The 23,847-nt window shown below is 42.5% G+C and overlaps 1 protein-coding gene across 2 annotated transcripts in view; it reads right to left on the reverse strand.

Moving 5' to 3' along the window:
* chchd6a (coiled-coil-helix-coiled-coil-helix domain containing 6a) overlaps positions 1 to 23,847 on the reverse strand; it is a 62,666-nt gene that overhangs the window by 760 nt on the left and 38,059 nt on the right. For both annotated transcript variants that reach the window (XM_020506538.2, XM_020506539.2), the window contains one exon: positions 16,893 to 17,028. In XM_020506538.2, coding sequence (XP_020362127.1) covers positions 16,893 to 17,028 — 136 coding nt within the window. The remainder of the gene's footprint in view (positions 1 to 16,892; positions 17,029 to 23,847) is intronic.

The raw sequence follows: 23,847 nt of genomic DNA on the forward strand, positions 1-23,847 counted from the left end.
TAGAGAGTACTCATAGATTACTGTTGGAGAAGACCTCTCCATCTCTGACAACAACAAATAAGTATACTGTACAGCCACAGTTTGTCCATTCATTCAGAGAAAGAAGCAAAGATGGAAAGAAATTGAAAAAAAATCATTAGCTTGTCAGTGATGGCCTTAGTCTTTAAAAACATTTCTAGAATGTACCCACTGGGCAAAAACAGGTTAAATGAAATCAATGTTGTTTCCAAACCATTTAAAATATAAATCTATGTGAATCCAATGACATGTTGACATTTTGGTTGATTTCACATTGAATTCACATTAGTTGACACCTCAACTAAAACTAAACGTTGAACAGAAGTCTGTGCCCAGTGGTTACTGTAGGCTCTGACAGCATCATAACTAGATTTGGTGCAGAAATTGGTTCCAGGTGATTCATAGAGTACTTCCTGCGTCCTCATGTATTCATTTGGCCAGAGCTCTGAAAGCATCCAGACACTCAACAGACCGACAGGGCCAAGCATGAAGAGCAAAGTGCTGCTGCAGAGGGGGCAGGAATAACAGCATGTTACAGAGGTTCATCTGGAACAACGCTCGGAAGCTTGGCAGGCCAGGCAGGAACCAGGCAGGATGCAGAATGGGATATTGACCTGCAGCGTGAGGTTAGGACACACTGAGAAGCCTGCCGAGACACACAGCCAATCAGAGAGCAGCAGAATCAATACGCCTTACGTCATGACCAAGACCACAACACATCCCATCAGAGAACAGTGTGAGGGACGTGGCTGCTCGCCACAAACCAACGCCTCCACCTGCAGGGAAAGTATGTGTGTGTGTGTGTGTGTGTCAGGGAGAGACTTGCAGAGCTTGCCAATTTAGTTCCCACAGTGTGAATACATGCTCTGCAAGTGCGCACTTGTTTCACTTTATCTGGGGGGGATATCTATTGACTAACTCGAACCCCAGTCAGAGTCAACACAATACCGTTAAACACACTTACAGACAAACAGACACACACCTTTAAAAATGTAATAGGTTCCCCTATAGCCCTCGTGGGGGCTATAGTAGTGTTTGAGCTGTTGTAGGGTCAGTCTTGATTAGCTAAGAGGTTTTCCTCAGCAGGAAGCTCTGACCACTGGGGTCAGACAGCAGCATGTTGACCGCTGACCTCTAAATAATCACCACAGTGATGAGAGGTCAACCCAGAAGAGAACACACAGTGGCAAGAAAAAGTATGTGAACCCTTTGAAGATTCCTGGATTTCTGCATAAATTGGTCATAAAATGTTATCTGATCTTCATCTAGGTCACAACAAGAGACAAACACAGTCTGCTTAAACTAATAACACAAACAATTATACGTTTTCATGTCTTTTTTGAACACACCGTGTAAACATTCACAGTGCAGGGTGGGAAAAGTATGTGAACTCTTGGATTTAATAACTGGTTGACCCTCCTTTTGCAGAAATAACCTCAACCAAACCTTTTCTGTAGTTGCGGATCAGACCTGCACAACGGTCAGAACTAATTTTGGACCATTCCTCTTCACAAAACTGTTTCAGTTCAGCAATATTCTTGGGATGTCTGGTGTGAACGGCTCTCTTGAGGTCATGCTACAGCATCTCAATCGGGTTGAGGTCAGGACTCTGACTGGACCACTCCAGAAGGCATATTTTCTTCTGTTGAGGCCGTTCTGTTGTTGAGCTTCAATTGGTGGACAGATAGCCTAACATTCTCCTGCAAAATGTCTTGATAAACTTGGGAATTCATTTTTCTCTCTATGATAGCAAACTGTCCAGGCCTTGAGGCAGCAAAGCAGCCCAAAACCATGATGCTCCCTCCACCATAATTTACAGTAGAATGAGGTTTTTATGTTGGTGTGCTGTGCCTTCTTTTCCTCCACACATAGTGTTGTGTTCCTTCAAAACAACTCTACTGTAGTTTCATCTGTTCACAGAATATTTTGCCAGTAGTGCTGTGGAACATCCAGGTGCACTTTTGCAAACTTCAGACGTGCAGCAATGTTTTTTTTTTGGACAGCAGTGGCTTCTTCCATGGTGTCCTATGAACACCATTCTCGTTTAGTGTTTTATGTATCGTAGACTCATCAACAGAGATGTTAGCATGTTCCAGAGATTTCTGTAAGTCTTTAGTTGTCACTCTAGGATTCTTCTTAACCTCTTTGAGCATTCTGCGCTGTGCTCTTGCAGTCATCTTCGCAGGACGGCCACTCCTAGGGAGAGTAGGAACAGCGCTGAACTTTCTTAAGCACACTATGTTTGTCTATTGTTGTGACTTGGATCAAATTTGATTACCAATTGATGCAGGAATCCAGGTAATTCCAAAGGGTTCACATACTTTTTCTTGCCACTGTACATGCGAACTATGACCTCTGTGACTGTGTCTGGGAGTGATGTTAAATTGGTGTGATGCTGTTCTGTGTCCTAGAGTCGGAACCGAGCGATTTCCCCTTGGATAGGCCAGCTGCAAAGTCTAAATTGTCTATATTGCAAAAGGATATGAAAACAAAAATGTGTTTTTTGGTCTTAATTTATGGTTAGGGTTAGGCATTAAGGTTAGCAGTGTGGTTAAGGTTAGGGTTAAAGTTAGGTTTAAAATCAGATTGTATGACTTTGTGGCTGTGCCAGCAAGTGACCACTCTGCAGAGCTGCCTCCAGAACACGATTCATGCCAAAAGGCTAACCTGCGTGTCCAGACAGAGACATCTAACCAGCTGAAGGTAGAGTGAAAATGAGTGTCTGTACATTATTGATGATTAGACTCTTCTTTTCTTTCATCTTTATCAATAAAAAAAAAATTATTATTTTGTAACTTCCAGAATTGATGGAAAGTGAATTTATGCTGTATGTCACCGATACACAGTCAGTTTAGAAAGCAGTCCATTTTTACAGCCAGGAACATATCTCAACCATCTGGTGACAACATTCCATCTGAGAGGAAAGTTATACTAGCCTGATTCCTCCATGGCAGGGGCAATGGCATTTATTTTCTGCTCAGATAGTTTTGGGGCATAAAGGAAAGGAACCGAGCACTCGTCCTTTCTCCATGGCAAAGGCTTAGCTCAATTGGAAATTCATCTTATCTGATGACTGGCAGGCAATTGGAATTCCTGGGCGATAACCTCCACTCCGCCACAGAGACAGGCAGGCAAGGACATTTTTTTCCCGGAGATGTGATGCAAGTGCTTGTTTTTCCACGAAGAGCTTTCCTGTGTGGAGAGATAGCTGCTCCTAGCCCCTGATGTATTATTGACTATTTTAGATGTATTATTTCTGATGATTGTATTGACGAGGAAAGGGATCAATTGCTTTGAAGTTGCACATGAAAGTGAGCACATCAACACAGCCTTGGTTGGGGAAGTCAGGATGCCACAAAAAACAACCAACACGTTTATTTTACGAAAACATTTTAGAAATGGGGAGAAATTATTTTAAGGTAATCCCCCCCCAGACGACCAGGCAGGCTGTACATTTATCTCAGCTGAGGGCCTTACACAGCCTTTCACCCACGGGGATAAAGCAGGGTCCAACCCCAGGCACAGGCGTTCTGTGAAATGCGCTACAGAAAAGCCAAAGTGTGCCGATTGTTCAGCGTTTGAGGTGGCTTTCAACTCCACAATACGTGGGCCCTGGACCTGTGTTATGATCTATCACACAGAGAGACAGAGAGAGAGAGAGAAACAGAGAAAGAGAGAGGCTGGTGGCACAAGAGGAGAGGCTCTGTGGAAAGGTCAGCCAGCAACCCCTGGAGCCCATTGTGTCCATCCCTTCACTGATGGACGTTTGAAAGCTTTGTGTTGACGGTGCCGCCTGGGCCACAGCGCTAATGAAAGCCCAAAATGGCGGCTTTGGATTCATCTTGATGTGCTGTTCGATAGCACTCAGTGAAACAACAAAAGAGATGGAGGATAGAAAAGGGAAAGAGAGAGAGAGGGGAAGGGGTAGAGCGAGACAATGTTTAACGCATCACTGTTAATGCTACACCACTTTGCCGTGGTAGAAACTACTCCAGAGGTGAGATATAGCTTTATCAATCGTCAATGTATCCTGGAAGGCATTCGGAAAGTATTCAGAACCTTGACATTTTACATATTTTGTTACGTTACAGCCTTATTCAAAAATTCATTAAATTGTTTTTGTTCCACATTAATCTACACACAATAACAAAGCAAAACAGTTTTTGTTCTGCCCCTGAACAAGGCAGTTAACCCACTGTTCCCCGGAAGGCTGTCATTGTAAATAAGAATTTGTTCTTAACTGACTTGCCTAGTTAAATAAAGGTTAAAAATAAATAAAGTCAAAATAGTTTGTTGAAGCACCTTTGGCAGCGATTACAGCCTTGAGTCTTCTTGGGTATGACGCTACAAGCTTGGCACACCTGTTTTTGGGGAATTTCTCCCATTCTTCTCTGCAGAACCTCTTAGGCACTGTCAGGTTGGATGGGGATTGTCGCGGCACAACTATTTTCAGGTCTCTCCAGAGATGTTCGATCCGGTTTAAATCTGGGCACTGGCTGAGCAACTCAAGGATATTCAGAGACTTGTCCCGAAGCCACCTGCGTCGTCTTGGCTGTGTGTTTAGGGTCGTTGTCCTGTTGGAAGGTGAAGCTTCACCCCAGTCTGAGGTTCTGAGCACTCTGGAGCAGAATTTCATCAAAGATCTCGCTATACTTTGCTCTGTTAATCTTTCCCTTGATCCTGACTAGTCTCCCAGTCCGTGCCGCTGAAAAACATCCCCATAGCATGATACTGCCACAACAACGCTTCACCGTAGCGATGGTGCCAGGTTTCCTCCAGACGTGACACTTGGCATTCAGGCCAAAGAGTTCAATCTTGGTTTCATCAGACCAGAGAATCTTGTTTCTCATGGTCTGACAGTCCTTTAGGTGCCTTTTGGCAAATTCCAAGCGGGCTGTCATGTGCCTTTACCTGAGGAGTGGCTTCCGTCTAGTCAATCTACCACAAAGGCATGATTGGTTGAATGCTGCAGAGATGGTTGTCCTTCTGGAAGGTTCTCCCATCTCCACAGAGGAATTCTGGAGCTCTGTCAGAGTGACCATAAGGTTCTTGTTACCTCCATGACCAAGGACCTTCTCCCCTGATTGCTTAGTTTGGCCAGGCGGCCAGCTTCAGGAAGAGTCTTGGTGGTTCCAAACTTCTTCCATTTAAGAATGATGGAGGCTGTGTTCCTGGGGACCTTCAATGCTGCAGACATTTTAGGTACCCCTCCCCAGATCTGTGTTTTGACACAATCCTGTCTTGGAGCTCTACCGATAATTCCTTCAACGTCATGGCTTGGTTTTTGCTCTGACATGCATTGTTAACTGTGGGACCTTATATAGACAGGTGTGGGCCTTTCCAAATCATGTCCAATCAATTGAATTTACCACAGGTGGACTCCAATCAAGTTGTAGAAACATCTCAAAGATGATCAATCCAAACAGGATGCACCGGAGCTCAATTTCGAATCTCATAGCAAAGGGTCTGAATACTTATGTAAATAAGGTATTTCCATCTTTTATTTTTAATACATTTGCAAATATTCATAAAAATTTGTTTTCACTTTGCCATTATGGGGTAGTGGTTAGAGTGTTGGGCCAGTAACCGAAAAGTTGCTGGATCGAATCTCTGACAAGGTAAAAATGTGTCGTTCTAACCCCTGAACAAGGCAGTTAATCCACTGTTCCCCGATAGGCCGTCATTGTAAATAAGAATTTGTTCTTAACTGACTTGCCTAGTTAAATAAAGGTTAAATAAAATGAAGATTGAGGAGGAAAAATATGTATTTAATCCATTTTAGAACAAGTCTGTAACGTAACAAAATCTGGAAAAGGGAAGGGGTCTGAATACTTTCCAAATGCACTGTGTGTGCCAGCTTGACAGTACTAGAGGTTGGGAAGACCATACAGTATGTGAGATGGGGGGCTTTCTCTGGTCCTAACAAGGGGCTGGTGAGGTGAAGCTGAATAAATTAATGTGGGCTGAGAAAGCGAAAGAAACAAGAGTGAGAAATGAGAAAGACAGAGACTGAAAGAAGAGAGGGAGAAAGAAACAGAATGAGAAATGAGAAAGACAGAGACTGAAAGAAGAGAGGGAGATAAAGAAACAGAGTGGGAAATGAGAAAGACAGAGACTGAAAGAAGAGAGGGAGATAAAGAAACAGAATGAGAAATGAGAAAGACAGAGACTGAAAGAAGAGAGGGAGATAAAGAAACAGTATGAGAAATGAGAAAGACAGAGACTGAAAGAAGAGAGGGAGATAAAGAAACAGTGGGAAATGAGAAAGACAGAGACTGAAAGAAGAGAGGGAGATAAAGAAACAGAATGAGAAATGAGAAAGACAGAGACTGAAAGAAGAGAGGGAGATAAAGAAACAGAGTGGGAAATGAGAAAGACAGAGACTGAAAGAAGAGAGGGAGATAAAGAAACAGAGTGGGAAATGAGAAAGACAGAGACTGAAAGAAGAGAGGGAGATAAAGAAACAGAGAACCAACACACCCTCTCTGTCACCTCTGTCACAACGCCGAGCAGAACATTTTGAATAATCCATAGCGACAAAACAGAGTGCAAAAATGAGTGCTTATAATTCCCATTATAGTAGTGCTACTGTAGTGCACAGCACAGCAAATTACAGTACAGAAAAACAAAAGACAGACTTTCATGAACGGCAGGGGAGACACTTTACATCAGTGGCTGGGTGAAGAGGTTAACATTGTGATTGTGATGGAGGCAGGTGTCATGACGCTAGCCCTTTCAGTGAGTTGGCTAGCAGAGATGTGAACAACCCCCCTCTCCTGTTAGGAGGGGGGGCAGTTTTATAACTTAACCCCCACATCATCAATTCCGTAAAGAGACTCTCCCTGGCCATGGAGAGAGAGTGTTTCACAGTAGAACAAAGGAACTCCTGCCAAATTCTACTACATTCCAGAATTTGAGAATTGAACCATATCCATATTTTGGAGAATGTGTAAACGGTCGGTGGAGAAGCCAGCTACGACCCGGTCCATTTTGTTTCATGTTTGTGACCTCATGAAAGACAATACAGCCACATTACCCTAACTCTGTTTATACAGGTACATTTATGAGGCTTGCTTCTAATTATTCTATAATATGAATGAGTAAAGATTAAACTACTTGTGAAATGATGTAATGTGATGTTAACCTTTTAAAATGAGAGAATTTGCCTTCATTGTAAAGTTTAACTGTCAGGAGCCAAGCCCCAAGTGAATAGGCATTGGTTGTAAATTATGAACCAACCCCGTTTCTAAATTTCTATAAAAGCCCCCATGACCCAATGTCACCTAAATTCCAAATATGGGAGGACTTGGCTAATTCTAATTTCAACTGTACAGGCCAGGAAACATGACAGCTTGCACTACACGTGAAATAGTATGAACTCTGAACTATTGATCACCCAAGAAGAAGTGAGTCCTAGATTACAGCCTAACAGACTGAAGCTGGAAAGGTAGCAAATCTAGTACGAGAACACTGACCGACGTGGACGAATCTCCAGAGTGAGATGAACCTCTCGGACCACGCATACCTCGGTGTAAGCTGAGGTGGTACAGGTTTGAGTACCAAAACTAGAAAACTATACTACGTGGAGCATTGGCTACACGGCTGGAAACGGTTAGACGCTGAGACTATCGATCCTTACAGAATAAGAGCAAAACTTAGATACTAATTACTAGTCTGCAGCTAGAAACTATGTAAACCTGGGATGTGAATAGCGCCGACCGCCAAAACATCTACTCTAAGAACCATGGACGCCTGACGTATCCATACAACAGACAGTATCAGGAGCCGCCACCATGAGTAGCCAGAGACTCTCTGATGAACTGACTGACGATTCCAACAGAGAAGACAACTACATAATGGCGTAAATATATTGATTGCAATTATTCCCGAATGAGCGAGTCTTCATGTGCAAAGGATTAGCATTTAAATTAATATAATTATCCAGTGTTTAGTGATCCATTTGGTCTTTCCCACTCTCTCAGTTCACACCCCCTTCCCTTTGTCCACCAAGCCGTCATATCGGTTTAGCCCACAAGGGGATATTCCCTATTCCCTATCATTGTTAGTAACCAATATCTACTGTTTGCTTGTTCATGCATTTCTGTGATTATTTAGTTAGTTAGTAAATAAATGATTAAGCCAATTGGTGTATGGATGATTCATAGTTTAGGCTGGGTTTGTGCAGATAACCAACAATTTACGATGTTTGGAATGAGACTAACGTGAGGTAAAGAATAATTCATTAAAGACAAATTGATCAGATATTAAAATATCTGAAGTTATATTAGAAGAATTATAACTTTGTAATCTGAATAATTTCCTTGGTGCCCCGACTTCCTAGTTAATTCAATTTACATGATTAGTTTAATCACGTAATAATAATTACAGAGAATTGATTTGATAAAATAACAGTCTTCACTTTTAATGATGCCAAAGACACGACACAGGTTATGAACCAAATGAAGAGGCCGGGTTTTAAGTTGGAAGACCTTAGTGACTTTTTTACTCCAAACAGGCAGAGATGCGCACAACGTCTTGTATTGTGATGGAGAAAACAAATCGATCCACTTGTACATTTACCTCTCTGTTTTCATCTGTGGAAGAAAAACATGATTGTGACTTGCTCTAGAATACCATTATAACAGAAATGTTCCAGTATACCCTTTCCTTGAACAATACTTAGGCCCTGAAACCAAACTACCATTAAAAAACACACATTACATAAACCTTTGCAATTGTTGGACTAAATTGGAAACAAATTTCCCCCGATGCGCCGTGCTATTCACTAGTCAAGTGTGCCGTTATTGCATGTTGTGTTGCCTGAAAACAATGTGCCGAATAGCAAGGTGACGCCAGAGAGATAATGGTCTTGGATCTGATTGGCTGCTTCTCCGAGCCTGGATCAATTCATGTCTGAAAGGAGGGAAAGGCTTTTTATGACGACGCCTCAGACAATAAGAACATTAAACCAGTGAATCCACTGTGAAAGAAAGAACGAGGAAGAAACATAAAAGAGAGATATACCGGGAGGTCAAACACAAACAGAAAAACACAATTACAGCTCCTGCCCCTTATACTGCTACAACATCTCTCTCTCTGTCTCTGTCTCTCTCAGATTCTGATGACTCTAGAGAGAGAGAGAGAGAGAGACAGAGAGAGAGAGAGAGAGACAGAGAGGCCAAAGTTTCCAACCTCCGACTGCCGTGTTTGACTTCACACACCAGTGTGCTCGCCACGCTGGGGTTTCACATTGAAATAATTGGAATGATTCTCCACTGCAGGCCTGGTTGACTATGCCTCTACTGTGTGTGTTGCTGTGTGTTCTGGGCTGCAGTCAGATAGATAACTAGTGATTAGGGCCAGTCCCTCCACAGCCTGGCTCCTGCCTCTTTAATGAGGCTCTGCTGAGGGCCACAGAGAGCAGAGAGGGGGCTCTTCAGTCTAACACACTGGACTGGCTCTCTCTCACAGGGCGATGGTCTGGCTGTCACCACTGTCACCCTCTTCACTGGACACTGACTGAATCACAAGAGGTCATAGAGCTGTGACAGCCTCTTCACCCTACACATGGATGGAACACTAACCTATGTAATTGCCAAAGAAGACTGAAATAAAACTAAGTGAAGAAAGTAAAGTGCCACTAGACAGGGAAACTTTGTTGTACAACTTGTCTTACTGTTGTCCTATTTATGCTCTTGAAGTTTTGCATCTGGCAAAAGTTTAACTGGTGTGAATTTAGACATACATCTGCAACTTATAACATACTGTATGTGAAGAGTATTGAAGGCTTTGGCTGTAGAATCGTAGTTACTTATCTGGAATCAGCTATAGAAGTGTAGCTACTGGTCTGGTCCATATTCAGCTGTGTGTGGAGCAGTGATTACTGCAGTGTGACAGTCTGGTTGGACAGAAGCCTGCGGTCTGTATAGGCCCTGTGCAGCCAGGAACACATTGCTCTTCATTAAGACTGAGTGATGAGGGACCTGGACTGGCATCCCTCTCCGTGTCCCTCTGCTGTCCATCTCTCTTCACCTCCTTAAATAGCACTCCTCTCTCTCACTCCCAGCTCCTCCGTCTCCTGCTTTAAGAGACCTAGTCCATGTACTTATTCTCTTTCCCGCTCTGTTTCTTACCGCTCACCTTTATTTCTTATCTGTTGTTTTTGTTCCTATATTTCTTCTCATCTCTCTGTTGACAGGGTGTTAACAGTGTAATATCTGCCCTGCAGCATAAGTTCAATCTAAAACACAGATCAATAGGTTTTTCTCACTTGAACTTAAAAACATCAGCTCCCTCAGATCTACTGTAGAACCATACTTACGTCATCCTGAGGAAATACGGAGTTCATTTGCCTTGATTTGATCTGTTCACACATCATTAAAGCCCCAGACACAGCATACACTCCCATTAATCATGTTAATAACAGCCCTCGATCACTGGGGCCCGCCCAAGGCTACAAAGCAGATAGGTTGACCTGCCGGCTTGCTGTTGTGGTTGACCTGCCGGCCTGCTGTTGTGGTTGACCTGCCGGCTTGCTGTTGTGGTTGACCTGCCGGCCTGCTGTTGTGGTTGACCTGCCGGCCTGCTGTTGTGGTTGACCTGCCGGCCTGCTGTTGTGGTTGACCTGCCGGCCTGCTGTTGTGGTTGACCTGGCGGCCTGCTGTTGTGGTTGACCTGGCGGCCTGCTGTTGTGGTTGACCTGCCGGCCTGCTGTTGTGGTTGACCTGGCGGCCTGCTGTTGTGGTTGACCTGCCGGCCTGCTGTTGTGGTCTCTCAACTTCCATAGACCAGGAAGGGTCCAACAGCTTGGCTAGTTAACCAAGCTGCTGGGGATATTCTGCCCTTGCCAACGGACTGAGTGGATCGAACATAACGCACTCAGTAAATCTACAAAGTGTGTCCTGATGGACAGTGGAGCTGACGGCTGATGGCGAGGAGCAGGTTTGGATGCGTGCGTGTGCGCACTAGAGAGAGAGAAAGTGTGTTTGTGAGGCTGACAGGATTAGAGTAGCGCTGGCAGAGGAGCTTGTGTGTCTCAGAGACCTATGACAGGCAGGGGCGAAGACGGTGACCCCAGGGTCTGAAGTGAAAATAAACGTGCCGCATCGACAACAGCGCAGGGTAGCCAATCAGAGAGCTGAGGCTGCAGAATTGTCAACATCAGGAGCTCAGGTAGGTTAAGACATGAGGTGGCAGCTTCCCATACAGCACAGGGACAGGTCAGAACTGAGCAGCACACCGTTAGAAAAAGGCAGATAGAATCTCAGCAACAAATACAGACTGTCCTATAGGCCAGGGGTTCCCAAACATTTTGCTTCGTGAACCACCAATGAAAACATACCCAGACCAAAATAATAAGTAAAGAATTGATTTATAAAAACTTCTGATTGAAAACATTTAACTGATGATAGATTTTCCTGTGACCGATTTTAAGAAATGTAATGTATAATAATGAAATTACTAAATGACTTCCAGCGACCCAGTTTGAGACACACTGTAAACAAAATAACTGCAGTTATGTGTGAATATCACTCCATGTGGGTACATTAGCTTCTGGAAAGAGACAAATATACAGCTGAAGTCAGAAGTTTACATACACTTAGGTTGGAGTCATTAAAACTCGTTTTTCAACCACTCCACACATTTCTTGTTAACAAACTATAGTTTTGGTAAGTCGATTAGAACATCTACTTTGTGCATGACACAAGTCATTTTTCCAACAATTGTTTACAGACAGATTATTTCACTGTATCACAATTCCAGTGGGTCAGAAATGTACATACACTAAGTTGACTATGCCTTTAAACAGCTTGGAAAATTCCAGAAAATGATGTCATGGCTTTAGAAGCTTCTGATTGGCTAATTGACATCATTTGAGTCAATTGGAGGTGTACCTGTGGATGTATTTCAAGGCCTACTTTCAAAATCAGTGCCCCTTTGCTTGACATCATGGGAAAATCAAAAGAAATCAGCCAAGACCTCAGAAAAATAATTGTAGACCTCCACAGGTCTGGTTCATCCTTGGGAGCAATTTCCAAACGCCTGAAGGTACCACGTTCATCTGTACAAACAATAGCACGCAAGTATAAACACCATGGGACCACGCAGCCGTCATACCGCTCAGGAAGTGCAAATCGATCCCAGAACAACAGCAAAGGACCTTGTGAAGATGCTGGAGGAAACAGGTACAAAAGTATCTATATCCACAGTAAAACGAGTCCTATATCGACATAACCTGAAAGGCTGCTCAGCAAGGAAGAAGCCACTGCTCCAAAACCGCCATAAAAAAGCCAGACTACGGTTTGCAGCTGCACATGGGGACAAAGATTGTACTTGAACTGTTTGGCCATAATGACCATCGTTATGTTTGGAGGAAAAAGGGGGAGGCTTGCAAGCCGAAGAACAACATCCCAACAGTGAAGCACGGGGGTGGCAGCATCATGTTGTGGGGGTGCTTTGCTGCAGGAGGGCATGGTGCACTTCACAAAATAGATGGAATCATGATGAAGTACAACTATGTGGATATATTGAAGCAACATCTCAGGACATCAGTCAGGAAGTTAAAGCTTGGTCACAAATGGGTCTTCCAAATGGACAATGAGCCCAAGCATACTTCCAAAGTTGTGGCAAAATGGCTTAAGGACAACAAAGTCAAGGTATTGGAGTGGCCATCGCAAAGCCCTGACCTCAATCCTATAGAACATTTGTGGGCAGAAGTGAAAAAGTGTGTGCGAGCAAGGAGGCCTACAAACCTGACTCAGTTACACCAGCTCTGTCAGGAGGAATGGGCCAACATTCACCCAACTTATTGTGGGAAGCATGCAGAAGGCTACCCGAAACATTTGACCCAAGTTAAATAATTCAAAAGGCAATGCTACCAAATACTAATTGAGTGTATGTAAACTTCTGACCCACTGGGAATGTGATGAAAGAAATAAACGCTGAAATAAATCACTCTACTATTATTCTGACATTTCACATTCTTAAAATAAAGTGGTGATCCTAACTGACCTAAGACAGTGAATTTTTACTATGATTAAATGTCGGGAAACAGAGTTTAAATGTATTTGGCTGAGGTGTATGTAAACTTCCCACTTCAGCTGTACCTAATACATTTGGGGTGGGCAATAGACACTGGAGCATTTACTCTAAAGGGAAAGTCTGCATAAAGCAGTCCAACACATTCAACATTCAACACAGACTGGAGGTGTAAACTGCTGCAGGACAGGTGGAGGCCAGAGGGAGGGTTGAAGGTTCACTCACTCCTTCCCAAGGCTGACAGTGGGGCTTTGGGAATAAATGCCCAGACTAACACAAAAGCCTCCATTGGCGGTCTATGCCAAGTCTGGGCTACAGAGAAGGGAGCACACAGGGAGAAAACAGCATTAAAAGTTTCTGAGGTCTAAAACCGACCCTGGTCGTACTGCAACATCAATCCGGCATCAGACACGCTACCCTAACCAGCGCATTCTCATCGCTCCCTGTCTCTTTCTCTCTCTCTTTCTCCCTCCAACCTTTTTCTTTTGTGCTAAATGCAGGAAAGCTCAAAACATCTATCACCATCAAAGTCAGGGCATCTCTCTCTCTCTCTCTCTCTCTCTCTGTAAATTACTTGAGAATCCAGCGGAGCGTGGAGACGGATCAGGCAATCTCAACTCATTATCCGAGACAGGGACAATGGTGGGCACCTCCCAGCCTCCTCCTAGCCTCACGCGCTCCCCTCCCCAGACGCCACCGCACTGGCTCCGCTCTGGCCTCAGACATCCCCTCTCTAAGGCCTGCCTCTGTTCCTCCCCTCTAACCATCACCTTAACCCAAGCCCATCTTCACCAGAGGGGGAGATACACAACACACACACACCTGAAGATGCCTTTTCTTGCTGAGCATTAATAAGGCAGTGTGTGAGGTCTGCAGTGGGTCTGGACGGTCAGCCTTCTCCTACACTAACTTCAATGAAATCATACAGTAACTAGACTACACCCATTTCAGACCTGCAAACAATATGTTTATATGACCCCCTTTCAAACAAACCCTTATTGACCACTTATTTGCAGGTATACTCAGTTTATACAGATAAGTGGGTAACTGGTAAATTGGGAGGGGGTGGGGGGGTGTTGTTAAACCATGGGGGCTGTTTGCATTTATATTTCAGGAAGTGTTTATTAATTTACTTGCAAAAAAAATCTGAGAACCAGTCCCACAGAAACGATAGTTATATTTTGGTTACAGGCTCTTGTAACGTCGTTCTTCGTTTGTCGAAAGAGAGTCGGACCGAAATGCAGCGTGGTGGTTACTCATGTTCTTTAATGAAGAAAAAGTGACGATACATGAAATAACTTAATAAATACAAAAAAACAACAAACGGAACGTGAAACCTAATACAGCCTATCTGGTGAAACTACACAGAGACAGGAACAATCACCCACGAAATACACAGCGAAACTCAGGCTACCTAAATACGGTACCCAATCAGAGGCAACGAGAAGCACCTGACTCTGATCGAGAACCGCCTCAGGCAGCCAAGCCTACACTCGACACACCCCTAATCAACCACAATCCCAATGCCTACAAAAAAAAACAATACGACAACACAATAACCCATGTCACACCCTGGCCTGAACAAATAATTAAAGAAAACACTAAATACTAAGACCAAGGCGTGACAGCTCTGTAAAAATTCAGGAATCATGACTAGATCTTCAGGTGGGTTTTATATTCCCTCTACACCTTTCAGATGGACAGAAAAGCTGGTATAAAAATGCAGGCATGGTCAATTAGATGGATTTTGGTCTGTGTATGAAAGGGATACCAGCATTTCATAGGAAAGTCTTCTGGTTCCACACCATGTTTACATCAAACTGGCCTCAGACATGGATAGAAAACACTCCATGATGATGATGTTCACTGCTCTGCAAATTCAATATACTTTAAAATGACTAAAACCAAATCGAAAACTCTTTTAGATAAAAGAGGCTGAATCCCAAATCACCCCTTCCCCTCACCCCTCCATTTGCGAGCGCCTCCGCCATATGCACAAGTGTCCCAAAGCTGAGGGAGTGAAAATGATGGAAGGTTTAGGGGTTTATTAGACCCTCCGATTGCCATTTGGACCGAGCCAGCTACTCCGCCAGCTTCACAGTGAAGTGGTATCCCATAACCACCTTATTTTTTAGATTGCAGAATTTCACACAAAATAATGGAGAGGCATGCCTAATTATAAGCCACCTGTATTTGCTTGTGTCTGATTTCAAGGCTTGGCACATATGAAATACCTCCCAAATTAAATGTTAAACTGTTACTGGTTCTTCTCTTGGTTCCTGCCTTTCTAGGGAGTTTGTCCTAGCCATCGTGCTAAGTCACATCTGCATTGCTTGCTGGTTGGGGTTTTAGGCTGGTTTTCTGTATAAGCACTTTGTGACATCTGCTGATGTAAATAGGGCTTCATAAATACATTTTATTGATTGATTGATGATAGAGGTTTATATATCTTGTAAAACAATTGGGGATATTTTTTCCATTAGAATTTCATGCTCGTTTTATTATTTAAATGTGGAATATGAACTGAATTCAATAAAGTCACGAGTGTGTCCCGAAGTTGAAAGCTTAATTTGATCTCCTCGTCGCTCTTGAATTCCCCCTCTGAGTTTTGTCAGCAACACGTGACAACGGAGGGCCCTCCAAGGGAGTTGGTAGGGACAAGGGGCTGGTTTGGGATTCACACAGTCTCTTCAAAAGGTATCCCCGACTTCAAACCTCTATCTAGTTGGGCTAATGTAGAGAGAAAGTTCCTTGTTGGCTCAGATTGGTGCGATGGAATGGCACGCACACGCACAGGGCTGGAGGAGAGGAGGTTCACAGAGCTGATTAGCACATGCTTTATGAGTACTTGCCATGCAAGGAGCTGGAGCGCCCTGGAGCTTTCCTCGGTGTAGAGCCAGAGCAGACCAGAACAGTGCAGTACGTGGCATGTATATATTATCAAGTGCACTTTCAACTCTTACAGTAGAATATCATGCTGCTAGTACACAAACTTCAAGGAACTATCTCTATATCTAGGGGTAGCACTCTTGTGAAGAGGAGGCTATAAAACTGTAAGGGAGCCAGATTTGACTTGGGGGCTAGAAACCTCTTTACTTTGACTACTGCAAACACTCCTGTAGACAAGTTCCAGCATCCCCATAGCGATGGAACTTAAGCTTACAGGTGTTTTAACGAAGCATCGTTCCTACAACGACCGAAGATGTAACATGCGGTTCCCAAAACACCACACAGAGAGAACGCTGAAATTAATTTCAATATGATATAAATATGTAGCCTATACTGTATTGATCTTTGCAGTCATCTCGGTTTTCATTTGAAGCCTCTTTTTATCCTAGGATTGTAAAAATTGCCATTGGTAACTTTGTATTTGTAGTTGATTTCGCCCTGATGTTATCGGCAGTCACAGCGAGACCGATAAACTTGATTCAGTGATTAGCAGAGATCTTCTGTGAACAGTATAAAGTGATGCGGAAGGGCAGAAAAGCATCCAACAACGCACTTAGCTGTTCTACGAGTGGTCTGAGGTGGTCGGTAAATAACAAGCGCTTTCAAGTGCGACTTTAGTAATGATGGCTTTTGGGAAACAGCTCTGAGATTTAACGATGCTCAGACGAAGGCTCTAATGATGAACTTTGCCGTAAGATGCTTTTGGGAACCTGGGCTCTGGTTATTTGAAGCAGGGACAAAAATACCGTTTTATATTTACTGGATGTGGTTGGGAAAAAAAGATGAACCGGTGAATTGACTATAAAATATATTTAGCTATTTGTGTAGAAAGAGGTCATGATAACCTCCAGGCATCTACTGAATGAAAGCCTATAGTGAACACTGACCTTCTTGGCTGCGTCGATGCACTGCATGTACGTTTTGGCCAGGTCTGAGCATTGCAATGTCTGCTCCCGGTTCTCCTTGTAGCAGTTGAGGATCTGGGACTGCAGGTTGATGCACACAGGCTCTGTGTTCCTCGCTCTGTTGACACACACAGGTCAGGGGTCAGCCCAAAGGTCATCAAAGAGAAACAGCTTAATGATTTTTATTAGAACACAGCAAGCAACATGTCCAACATTACTACAGTGATCAGTGACATTGTATTTTTGTGAAATTCATTTCAGGTGATTGATGCAGTGACGAGCCGTCATTCAGGTTTTGAGCCCCACATGCTTTGAGCCTCACCTGTTTAAAACAAATAATACAGTAATAATAATACATTTAAAAAATGCCTGTTTTGCAAGTCATTCTGGCATTAATTCGTGTCACATATCAGTTTAGCAAACAATGTAAAAAAAAAAAAAAGAGTAAAATGTCAAAATGTCCTTGAGTTAATAAAGAAGCATACAAGCCTAGCTCAGTGCTTTCTGTGGTGGAGGGGCAGCCAGGGAAAGCGCGTAGGCATGGTTCATCTTCTCTGGTTGTGCGGTGATTGGCACAGTTTGCGAGCAAACTGATGCACTGTCCACAGGACATGTTGATGCCACTGAACCAAGGCAGAGAAACCTTAACACTGCACATGTGATGGAGGCATGCGACATAAATCACTGCTCATGTGCAAGAAAGGTTTCGGAAAGAGACCACTTAATTGCATCGAAGTTGGTAGACAGCTATTTTTCCCCCAGTATGTACATTCCTTATCGACTGCAGAACACGTATGCTACCTCAATTTACACACAATACCCCATAATGACAAAGCAAAAAAAAAGTTATACATTTTAGCAAATTTATACAAAAAAAATACAACTGAAATATCACATTTACATAACTATTCAGACACTTTACTCAGTACTTTGTTGAAGCACCTTTTGCAGCGATTACAGCATCGAGTCTTCTTGGGTATGACGCTAGAAGCTTGGCACACCTGTATTTGGGGAGTTTCTCCCATTCTTCTCTGCAGATCCTCTCAAGCTCTGTCAGGTTGGATGGGAAGCATTGCTGCACAGCTATTTTCAGGTCTCTCCAGAGATGTTCGATCGGTTTTAAATCCGCGCTCTAGCTGGGCCACTCGAGGACATCAGAGACTTTTCCAGAACCCACTCCTGGGTTGTCTTGGCTGTGTGTTTAGGGTCGTTGTCCTGTTGGAAGGTGAACCTTTGCCCCAGTTTGAGGTCCTGAACGCTCTGGAGCAGGTTTTCATCAAGGATGTCTCTGTACCTATGCTCTGTTTATCTTTCCCTCGATCCTGACTAGTCTCCTACTGTAGTCCCTCCCGCTGAAAAACATCCCCACAGGATGATGCCGCCACTACCAGACTTCACCATAGGGATGGTGCCAGGTTTCCTCCAGACGTGACACTTGGCATTCAGGCCAAAGAGTTCAATCTTGGTTTCATCAGACCAGAGAATCTTGTTTCTCATGGTCTGAGAGTCTTTAGGTGCCTTTTGGCAAACTGCAAACGGGCTGTCATGTGCCTTTTACTGAGGGGTGGCTTCCGTCTGGCCACTCTACCATAAAGGCATGATTGGTGGAGAGCTGCAGAGGTGGTTGTCCTCCCATCTCCATAGAGGAACTCTGGAGCTCTGTCTAAGTGACCATCTTAGTCAGGGAGGTGGCCAAGAACAAGACCCTTCTCCCCAGTTTGCTCAGTTTGGCCAGCTCTAGGAAGAGTCTTGGTGGTTCCAAACTTCTTCCATTTAAGAATGATGGAGGCCACTGTGTTCTTGGGGACCTTCAATGCTGCAGACATTTTTGGTACCCTTCCCCCAGATCGGTGCCTCGAAATAATCCTGTCTCTGAGCTCTACGGACAATTCCTTTGACCTCATGGCTTGGGTTTTTGCTCTGACATGCACTATCAACTGTGGGGCCTTATATAGACAGGTGTGTGCCTTTCCAAATAATGTACAATCAATTGAATTTACCACAGGCGGACTCTCAAACATCACAAAGATGATCAATGCAAACAGGATGCACCTGAGCTCAATTTCAAGTCTCATAGCTAAGGGTCTGAATACTTATGTAAATAAGGTCTGTTTTTATATTTAATACATTTGCAAAATGTGGAAAAGGTCAAGGGGCCTGAAAACCTTCTGAAGGCACTGTATGTCTTGTATGATGCTGCATAAGTGATATGCCAGGGAGATATATATACTGTAACTAAGAAAGTAATACTAAGTGTATGTTGTGTAGTAAGCTGTTAGTAGCCATGTGTCTCACTCTAAAAATGTAGTCACTCTCCCCCTCAGAACTTAGCCTACTGTTCTGATTAGGTGGTACACATGTAGCCTGTTTTAGAGAAATGTCATCATCGGATATTGTGAGTGCATTTTTTGCTTGCTTATGTGCCCCTATTATTTAGCCTACTATTCTGACTTGGTGTACAGGGAGAATACTGTAAGAATGGGACATATTCTGAATTCTGTCGCTGTCCATTTCAAAAGTGCTGAACGCATAGGAATATCTCAGCTCGTCTATCTCAGCTCGCTCATGTCTTAATCGAAATTACAGCTTGCCCCTTATCCGTGCATCGTTCCCTTATGTCATAGTTTGTACATCTACATTGTTATATTGCTTATATAGGTCTATCTTATTCATCATTTTAGGCAATGTTAGAATGATGCATTTCATTGTTTTGCTTACTTTGTGTATTATAATTAGCCCATGTGCTTTCTCCACGAGGAGGGGATACGATATAAAGTTGTTGGGTCTGTAACCATGAGGAGGGGATACTATACTAAATAAAGTTGTTGGATCTGTAACGATGAGGAGGGGATACTATACTATATAATGTTGTTGGGTCTGTAACCATGAGGGGATACTATACGATATAAAGTTGTTGGGTCTGTAACCATGAGGAGGGGATGCTATATAATGTTGTTGGGTCTGTAACCATGAGGAGGGGATACTATATAATGTTGTTGGGTCTGTAACCATGAGGAGGGGATACTATATAATGTTGTTGGGTCTGTAACCATGAGGAGGGGATACTATATAATGTTGTTGGGTCTGTAACCATGAGGAGGGGATACTATATAATGTTGTTGGGTCTGTAACCATGAGGAGGGGATACTATATAATGTTGTTGGGTCTGTAACCATGAGGAGGGGATACTATATAATGTTGTTGGGTCTGTAACCATGAGGAGGGGATACTATATAATGTTGTTGGGTCTGTAACCATGAGAAGGGGATACTATATAATGTTGTTGGGTCTGTAACCATGAGGAGGGGATACTATATAATGTTGTTGGGTCTGTAACCATGAGGAGGGATACTATATAATGTTGTTGGGTCTGTAACCATGAGGAGGGGATACTATATAATGTTGTTGGGTCTGTAACCATGAGGAGGGGATACTATATAATGTTGTTGGGTCTGTAACCATGAGGAGGGGATACTATATAATGTTGTTGGGTCTGTAACCATGAGGAGGGGATACTATATAATGTTGTTGGGTCTGTAACCATGAGGAGGGGATACTATATAATGTTGTTGGGTCTGTAACCATGAGGAGGGGATACTATATAATGTTGTTGGGTCTGTAACCATGAGGAGGGGATACTATATAATGTTGTTGGGTCTGTAACCATGAGGGGATACTATACTATATAATGTTGTTGGGTCTGTAACCATGAGGAGGGGATACTATATAATGTTGTTGGGTCTGTAACCATGAGGAGGGGATACTATATAATGTTGTTGGGTCTGTAACCATGAGGGGATACTATACTATATAATGTTGTTGGGTCTGTAACCATGAGGAGGGGATACTATATAATGTTGTTGGGTCTGTAACCATGAGGAGGGGATACTATATAATGTTGTTGGGTCTGTAACCATGAGGAGGGGATACTATATAATGTTGTTGGGTCTGTAACCATGAGGAGGGGATACTATATAATGTTCTTGGGTCTGTAACCATGAGGAGGGGATACTATATAATGTTGTTGGGTCTGTAACCATGAGGAGGGGATACTATACTATATAATGTTGTTGGGTCTGTAACCATGAGGAGGGGATACTATATAATGTTGTTGGGTCTGTAACCATGAGGAGGGGATACTATATAATGTTGTTGGGTCTGTAACCATGAGGAGGGGATACTATATAATGTTGTTGGGTCTGTAACCATGAGGAGGGGATACTATATAATGTTGTTGGGTCTGTAATGTTTGCCAGTGACAGTCTCTTCCCATTCAAATATTTATGTTCCACAAAAGGTTCACTAATAGACGCATGTCATTCCAGTTGATATTGCAAGGGTTGTTTCATTTGTGCAATCTGTGTGTTGGTATATTGTCTATAAAAGTGGATTCTAGTGATTGTCTTTTCCTTCCTTTTTAGACTACATAATAAAAATGGTCGGCTAACCGCTGAGTCCGCGTCTCTCTCTCTTCCATTCTGTGTGGTGGCTTAAAGAAGAGTAAAGTTACATTTACTGAACATAAATATAAGAATGTTGATGTATGGTTCAAAAGTCAAAAAGTAATGTCGACATTTGTTATTATTGAAGGAGAATGGGTTCTTATCGAGTTACACAAATCCACTAGGAGTCAGTAGAAACCATATTTATTTAAAGATGCAATATGTACAGAGAAATGGGAGTTATAGATCTGTCATTCTCATTGAAACCAAGTCTAAGAAGCGGTCTTTCTATTCTTAAGTTTTCATTTTTGTATTTTCTACTTTCGGTTTAGTACATCATCTTCAAACCGCTGAAAATATAATATTCTGGATTATGGAAAAGATATTGCACAGCAGTTTATATGGTACAACGATTCTCTAAACTGTACTTGCTAAAATTCAAATAGATCACCTAATTTTAGTTTACTTGACAAAACAAGCAACCAGGAAATGGCAGAGAGATTTCTGCATAGTGCATCTTTCAGCAAATCAGCCATATCAGTGGCTGAATGAAGTGTTTTCGCTGCCAGACAAGGCTCCGCTGATAGCCAGGTGTAGCGGTGGTAAGGATTCTCTCCGTAGTGGTGAAAAGAAAGCTCTGCTGTTGGGACAGCTTTATGTCGGCCCTAACCGTTTGTGGGCACCATTTGTCACCGTTATAGTGCATTTCATCTATTGTTTACTATTGTGTAGTAGTGTCGCTGGCATGCATCTCAAAATCAATATGTTGGTTGAATTTGCCCCACCAAGATTTACATGCTAAAACCTCCACTGGATTGATGTGAAGGACACGTTAAGACAATAAAATGTTCTATGTTAATAAGAAAGCTAAATGGCAACCACTATTCCTGATTCATCTACATTAAAACTGTTTCCACATTGTACCTGAAATGAAACCTCCCGTCTCACACAAACACACACTCAAAACATTTTTGTTTTCTTTTGTTCTGTTGTATTATTGACTATGTTTTGTTTATTCCATGTGTAACTCTGTGTTGTTGTATGTGCCGAACTGCTTTGCTTTATCTTGGCCAGGTCGCAGTTGCAAATGAGAACTTGTTCTCAACTAGTCTACCTGGTTAAATAAAGGTGAATAAATAATAAAAATATTTCACATTACATACCAATACACACAAACACACTCATATTTCACATTACATACCAATACACACACTCATATTTCACATTACATACCAATACACACAAACATACACTCATATTTCACATTACATACCAATACACACACTCATATTTCACATTACATACCAATACACACACTCATATTTCACATTACATACCAATACACACACTCATATTTCACATTACATACCAATACACACAAACACACTCATATTTCACATTACATACCAATACACACACTCATATTTCACATTACATACCAATACACACAAACATACACTCATATTTCACATTACATACCAATACACACAAACATACACTCATATTTCACATTACATACCAATACACACACTCATATTTCACATTACATACCAATACACACACTCATATTTCACATTACATACCAATACACACACTCATATTTCACATTACATACCAATACACACAAACACACTCATATTTCACATTACATACCAATACACAAACATACACTCATATTTCACATTACATACCAATACACACACTCATATTTCACATTACATACCAATACACACAAACATACACTCATATTTCACATTACATACCAATACACACAAACACACACTCATATTTCACATTACATACCAATACACACAAACACACACTCATATTTCACATTACATACCAATACACACAAACATATTTCACATTACATACCAATACACACAAACACACACTCATATTTCACATTACATACCAATACACACAAACATATTTCACATTACATACCAATACACACAAACACACACTCATATTTCACATTACATACCAATACACACACCAACATCCCCCAGTGTGTACAAATGTCTCCCTCTCCATCCTGCGGACACTTTAGTGGAATGAATAGGTGGGGAGAGACAGGTTCAACTGAATTACTGGCAGAGAGGATATTCACTAATAGAGCCGGTGACAAGCGCGGCATTGACTAATACAACGATGATAAATAACCTGATACTGTGGCTAGAGGAGGCAGGGACACACGGTCACCCTGGCAACCTTTCAGCAGTGATGTCATTGAGCCCCCAAGATTCCCATAGACACAGACACAGAGTAAACGGTTTATGTTTGTGTCTTCCGAAAGATGTTGACTTTAATATGGAGGGCTGCTTAGTACAGTACAACCTCTTTCTATCAACCTTAACCAGCGTACGGCTACAGATTACAAACGGTGCAGAAATGAATAAATCATTCCTAATTGAACGAATCAAAATGAGCTGATCAAATCAGGCTGAATTCAGAGATTGAATTAGCTTGTTGTAATATGATATGTGATATGT

The sequence above is a fragment of the Oncorhynchus kisutch genome, linkage group LG17 (genome assembly GCF_002021735.2).
Source record: "Oncorhynchus kisutch isolate 150728-3 linkage group LG17, Okis_V2, whole genome shotgun sequence".
Lineage (NCBI taxonomy): Eukaryota > Metazoa > Chordata > Actinopteri > Salmoniformes > Salmonidae > Oncorhynchus > Oncorhynchus kisutch.